At 41.1% G+C, this 6,862-nt stretch overlaps 1 protein-coding gene across 1 annotated transcript; it reads right to left on the minus strand.

The window, feature by feature from the left end:
- Window positions 1-1,801: 1,801 nt before the first annotated feature.
- On the minus strand, window positions 1,802-5,332 carry LOC106730584 (basic salivary proline-rich protein 2). Its single transcript, XM_014565504.2, has 4 exons — window positions 5,205-5,332; window positions 4,262-4,297; window positions 2,995-3,291; window positions 1,802-1,895 (listed from the first exon to the last, which is right to left on the minus strand). The coding sequence occupies exons 1-3, from the start codon at window positions 5,266-5,268 to the stop codon at window positions 3,038-3,040; spliced, it is 354 nt and encodes a 117-aa protein (XP_014420990.1). The 5' UTR covers window positions 5,269-5,332; the 3' UTR covers window positions 1,802-1,895; window positions 2,995-3,037.
- Window positions 5,333-6,862: the final 1,530 nt, after the last annotated feature.

Genomic DNA, 6,862 nt, shown 5'->3' on the forward strand with positions numbered 1-6,862 from the left:
GACACCCACGCCGCTGCCACCGCGTGTGCGAAGAACCCCTCACCTCCGCGTGACGGATACGTCGTAATTTTTCTTAATAAGACAAAAAATTAAAATACAAAAAAAGAAAATTTAAGAAAAGACTTCCCCAGATCAAATGAAGTGCTGTCTATTTTGAGAAGTGGAAAATACTGTTATCAATTTGAGGACATAAAGCTAAAATTTCTATTACATTTCGTAGATAGCAAAATCGGGATCTGAAATACTCTCATTTCAGAGCTACAATGAACCGTGTCTGCAGTTCTGTATTAGATTTAAACATGAAATACTCAGGAGGCAGTTGAAGCAAAATCTGTTTGTTTCGGCTTAACTTCTAGTTCGGTATGAGTTAAGCGTATGAGCTAGTATGTAAGAAAATAAAATTATACTCAGCATTCATTAACAAGTATAGTGAGTAGACCTGGAGTTAGGATGAATCTGGGTCGGAAGGAATGTTCCTTAGGTCCCCTACTTACAGTGTATGAGGCTTGTCAGTCTTTCCCAGAGCTGTTAATGAATGAGCTCTGTGATATTTTAGAGGTCTACCAGGATAGATGCTCCACTTTCTGTATGATTTCAAGACAGATGGAGGCGCTGGATGAAATTCAAATGTTCTTTTCGCACTTGATGTCAACAACCTCAATGTCAGGTGTCTTTTTAAATACTGATTTTGGTATGCCCATTGTCAACGTATCATTTAACCCAGCACTTCCCCACCTTTGTAAAAAATGAGAGTGAATAGAAGTTATCAATGTACCGTGAAAGAATAAATATCAGAACACAGTATCCCAGATGAAACGAGGACACCAAAAATGCTACCAAAAGATAGACAAAGTGATTTTTTTTCCTTTCTTATTAAAATTTGGAAGACATTGCCAGAGAATATTCTAATTTGATCTCTTGACAAAACAATCTGAACAGGTTTAACTTGGGAGCATTTAATTTCTTACAATTTCATGTCTACTGTTCTTGCCTATAATAGTGATTAAGTAGTGGTGAAGGGAATCTCTGCTAGATTTTTCTGTATGTCATCTCGTTACTCTTCGTCCTCTAGGGTAGGTATTATTATTATCCTCATTTGACGGATGAGGAAACTAAGGCTCTGAGAGTTGAAATCACTTGCTAAAAACCAGAACAAAAAAGGAGATAAGATTTAAACTCATGTCTGAAGGACTTCAAATTCCTTGCTTTTTCAGAATACAGCATGCTACCTCCTTCATAGAATATCCTCAGGTTTTGTTAAAAAAAAAAGTTGGGGGATCTAGGGAGTGGAAATTAAGCAAAGATAGAAAAGGGGGAATGGAGTATAGTGGGCTTGAGGGAGTAAGGACCTAGAAACTTGTTGATTTCTCTCACAACAGGATCAGTTATTTTGGAAATTTTAAGGATTTCCTTAGCCTATGCAACTTCTTTGCATTTGCAGTATTTTCCTTATTTGCTAAAATTACTAGAATCTCAGTAAAAGGTCTGAAAATAATTTTAAAAACTGCATCAGTGCTGTAGAATTTAAGGAAGAAGAGGAACAGTGAACTTCTTTCACTTGGCAGCTGGCTTGTGAGTAAAGGTGTCAGAGGGAAGGAGGAGGCAATAGCAGGTAGAAAAGGAGAGATGTAGTGCTGTCCCCAAGCAAAGAACAATGGGAAATTGTTTTCTAGGAAAGTGGTCCAGGAGGACACCTGCCGGAAGCATCCATGAGAAGGGGTCTTGGATGTTCCTATGCTATGTTCATGGCCCTCAAATTTCAGACTCAGAAACACCTAGAATGACACATGACACATAGAAATTGGATGCTGAATATTTTATTGGTAAATTGAAGACAGAATGCCTTGTTCTAATATCATGGCTTTCTGAAGCACTGGTATCTTCATATTCATTATCTGAAAGACAAAAAAAAAAAAAAGGGAGTTCAGAGAGGTTTGGCAGGTGGTTTCATGTTGTGCTACTAACTTAAGGGAAGTAGGTGAGAGCCCATCTTCTCTCCCTCCCTTCTTCCTCCTTCTCCCCTTTGCTTCCTAATTTTTTTGTTTGTTTCTGGTTTGTATGCACCTAATGTATAATGGACTCTAAATTGTTGCTTGCAAGATAAGTAAAAAAGATTCTTCTGAGATTGTTTATCTCCTGATTGCTATGGATAATTTTAATATCTATTTACGAAAATGGCTACTGGAACCTATCCTATAGAAGCAAAAAACTGAAAGCAGTGTAAATGTCCATTGATAGAGAGTTGGTTAAGGAAATCCCAAAGCAATAGTATACAGTTAAAAAGAAAGCAAAAAAAAGGACCAAATAGATCCACATAGCTCTGTGAACTCATATGGTTTTCTAAGAAATACGTTATTTGAAATGAACAGCAATAAAGTATGATATCATTTGTGGATCAAAAAGATTCAAAAATTGATATAGGCATAAATGTTTCTGAGATGATATTCAAAAGAATTAAGTGTGGTGGCTTTTGGGGACAGAAGTGGGGAGGCAGGGTGTGACTGCCTATAAGAGTTAGCCTCATTCATTTTTTTTTTTACCTTGAGCATACATTAATTCAAATGGAAATAATATTAAAAGCTAGAAAAATTTGCATCATAAAATTAAAATGTTGTTTAGCAAGGACACTGGACATGAGACCCCTGCTCAGTTGGAAACTTGACATGGGAAGTCACCAAGCCTGAGGAGGAGCAGAGGAGAGGACCAAAGGGAGAGGCGTTTTCTAATTGCTCATTACCAGCCCATTTTATGACAGGCAATCATTGGGAACAAGGCAATTTATGGGCCATGTTTCTCAAAATCAGAATCAGCTTGGATAGCTTGTTAAAAACACTAGATCTGTCTACCCTGTTCCAGAATATCTGACTAGAAATCTTTAGAGCTGGGGTCCAGGAGTATGTAAATTCAACATGATACCAGTTGCTTCAGTGGCGCACTAAAGTTTCAGACCTGTATGGGTGAGGGCCCTTGATGGAGAGTGAGCTTGAATCATACCTGTCGCTGAATTTCAGATTACTGCTGTGGTGGGCCTGGGGGGTCAGTCTTCTGTCTGCTCAGTTTCCTCATCTGCGGGTGGTTCCTCTTGAGGTTCACCATCTTGTGGGGGTGGGCCCTGCTGGGGTTCCCCTTCTTGGGGTGGTCCCTGCGGAGCTTCACCATCTTGTGGGTCTGCTGCTAGCTCAGCTTCATCACCTTGGTCTTCACCGTTAGGAGGGGGTCTAGGTGGTGGTCCTCCAGTTCCTCCAGGAGGTGGTACTGGAAGCTCCCCGTTTGAGTTTGATTTGTCTACATCTGTAAGTTAATGCCCAAGAACAGAGGAACTTAGTGGTGAAGGGCTCCCCTCTCATTTTCGTCTCTGGTGACCTTATCAGACAGTCCCTTCCTCCAGAACCTGCCTCTCAACTGCCAACTTCCTTCCAACTCACCACTTCATTTTGTAGTACTTCTGTTCATCCACATACTAATGATATTGGGTCTTAGTTCTTTGCTTTTGAGACAAACATGCGCCTGCAACTTGGCCAAAAAGATGATGTTGGATATCTTAGAATTCCCAGAGGATGTCTTCAAGGACAGAAGAAAAACAAAGGGATTATCAATGTCAGTTATGTTGCCAGTTGCAGTTTTGGCCACTGATAGAACTTGCCAAGTGTGACTCTTAAGTGTAGCCACTTGAGTGCATATATGGAACCCCCACCTCCAAGACAAGATGGAGAGAGAGAGAAAAAGAGAGAGAGAGAGAGAGAGAGAGTGAGAGAGAGAGTGAGAGAGAGAGAGAGAGATGGCCCACACAGGATTCATTAAATGACATCTGCAAATTTTAATTAGCTGTAGGGACACAGTTGATGGGAGAAACACAGAGAAAAAGGAACCAGACATAGTTTCTTTCCATTTTCCTTAGACCATATATTTAAAGAGAGGAGCACTGAGGAAGAAGGAAATCATTGAAGGGTTGGTTCTCAGGAGGCTGGAGGAGTCACAATTCGGACTTCTTGCCTTTTCTGTCCTCCCTCAGAAGTCATTTCTAGCCTGAGGGAACAGGCATCGTACTCCTATATCATCCGAGATAAATCTCTGTTGTTCAAGTCAGGGCCCTGCTCATGGTCCCCAGAATTAAGGCTGGTAAAGGATTGCCTATATCTTTAGGGACACTATCATTGATCAATTCTTGACTAGTCAGTGATGATAAGAAGACACTGGAGAACTGAAAAGTTACTAAGGAGGAAAAAGAAAGAACGTTGATGGAGGACTAATTGAGTCTCACCTGATATGAGGTCGAGAAGTTCTTCATTGCTGACCTCTAGGAAAAGAAGCAGAAGAAAGTGCAAAGTAAGTCCCAAATCTTTGTGGGCTCAGAGCTGTTCTATGGGGAAAGGGACACTTCCAACCACAACCTGAGTCTCCCCTAAGTTAACTTGCCAGCCTCGAGGCGTGGTGCTGTGGCAAGAGGAGGAAACATGAAGGGTGGCAGGGTTGCCCCTATGCTGAGGATCAGCTACAGACTGAAGAGGTCTGTAGTTTGTCCTCCCTAGGTCCCCTCAAACCCTAGAGCTAATGAAGGTTAGGTGCTGGGGAATCGCAGTGCCACACTTCAGTGTACTTCTGCCCCCTTTCTTCATGAAATTCTTCACTTGTAGTAACATGTTTTCTCAAGGTGTGGGGACCAGGAGTAAACATGTGGACACATCTTCCACAGCACTTTGAAGTATTAAATGTGGGTGGAAGTAAAATGAGACCACCGGGCCCTGGAATCTCTATATTGAGAGACAGAGAGATTGATTGATTAACCTCTTTTCTGTCTCTGAAATAGCTCTGAATGGGCTTCTCCTCCTCCACCTAGAGAACATCCCTGAGCAAGGCCACCTGCATCCACTGCTGCTTTGATTACCATAATATCTTCAGGAGGGAACTTCTCTGTACTAGTCTTGCCTTTTTGCAACGCTTCCTTCATAGCACAGTCAGAGAGATTTTCATAAAAATGTTAATCTTACCTTGTCACTTCTCTGGTTAAAATTCTGTATTGGATTTGAGTTGCACTTCAAATAAGGCTTTCCTATCAGTGAGGATATGATGAGCCTTATCCTTGTGTTAGGAACTCTCCAGCCTCATCTTTCCTCTCCCTTCCCTCCCCTCTCTACCAGCTTCCTCACTGCAGTCAGTGTGGTCTCCCAAGACCCGAGCAGAGTCACAGCTCCCTTTGTTCTTACCTTCAGACAGGGGCTGAGCTGAGCTCAGGGTCAGCAAGGCCACTGAGAGGAGGATCAGCAGCATCTTGGAGGGAGCTCTGCAGTTGTTCTCCACTCTGTGCTGGGAGAATCCAGGCAGCTTCCTTTATAAAGACCAGCAGAACAATGGTACCTTTGAGTTCTGTGCTGGACAGACCTTGTCACCAGTTGGAGTTGGGACTCATCCCAGCAGGATGCAGTGGATAGGATGTTGTTTGTGTGTCATTTCTAAAAGGTACAGCATGTGACTTGGGCAGGGTTTTTAAAGGAAGAGTGTCCAAGCCATCAGCACAGATATTAGAACTGTTCTGTTATCATTTGATTTTCAGTCTGTTTCCTGAGACTATTTCTCTGTCCTTCCATTGTGTTGTTAGTGTGTGAGTTGTGTGTGTGTGTGTGTGTGTCTGTCTGTCTGTGTCTCTGTGTGTACAGTGATGTTATAGCCAAAGTGAAGTTGATCTGGCCATCATAATGGTCCAAACTCCACCATCCATGGTATTTGAGTACCTGTTTGTATATGATCTATAGCAAAGCACTTTGATGATAGAGATCATTTCTGTTTTAACTTTGAAATGTATGTGCAAAATGCATATTTGGGCACACGTGGATGGCAAAAGGTTGACTGTGAAGGCCTCCAGAGGTCATCGATGATCCTCTGGATCTAATAGGGAAGTCTTGGAGTTGTTGGGCAAGGTGACTGAAGATTTTCTTTTCTTATTAATTGCCTTTGGAGTTATAATATTTAGTAAAAGTAAAGGTGGATACAGAATCCACCATAAGATCTAGGACAGAACAAAATGACTACAGAGTCCCTTGAATGGATCATGGTATTTTATGTCTCTAAGACTACTTCCATGCTGTTTTTCCTTATTCTAAAATCTTCTGTAAGATTCGTTTGCCTTTATTTCTGGTAGGAAATATTTTTAACACCCATATCCCACTTTGATAATTCAGTGGCCACAGTTATGCACTTCATAAAGACAGTCTGATCCTTCCTCCAAAGCCTTAACTGCATTGTGTTGATCTTGTATTTTTCAGTCAGTTTCCATGTTAGAAAATATTTTCCCAAAATTTTCTTCAACACAGGGAATTTTCTTTGCAGTGTTCTGACACTGATGTGTCTCCATTCTGAAACTTCTTGGTTGATATTTTCTCTCCTTAATCAATCCTCCCTGTGTTTAACTCTTATATCTAGCTTTGTTTTGCTATGCATTATGGAATACTTTTTTAATTGATCGTCTAAATTAGGTCTGCTCTTCGCTAGTTTTGTTGATTGTTATTTTAAAACGTTGGCAATAAGGTATTGTGTTTCCCCCAATGTTTTTAGTTACCTGTATTCCTCTTTCAGTTGCTGATTATGCTGTTGTATTTAGTAGTTGCCTGCTCATCCTTTTATTTGAGAATTGAGATTAGTGAGTATCATCAACTACCACTTATTTCAGAACTAGTATACACTTTATGTTATTGTTCAGTTTTTGTTCAGGGCTGGTGGTCAATTCATGATGGTTTGCTTAAGGTATCAGAGGGTGGGCTGGAAATCCTAAAGACAAGCCTCTTGACCAGTGGGGATGAGTGTGTCCTGTGCTATGCATGTCAATATCTGGGTCTGGGCTTTTGTGAAGGGTTGCAGATATGACTGG

The sequence above is a fragment of the Camelus ferus genome, chromosome 34 (assembly GCF_009834535.1).
Source record: "Camelus ferus isolate YT-003-E chromosome 34, BCGSAC_Cfer_1.0, whole genome shotgun sequence".
Classification (NCBI taxonomy): domain Eukaryota; kingdom Metazoa; phylum Chordata; class Mammalia; order Artiodactyla; family Camelidae; genus Camelus; species Camelus ferus.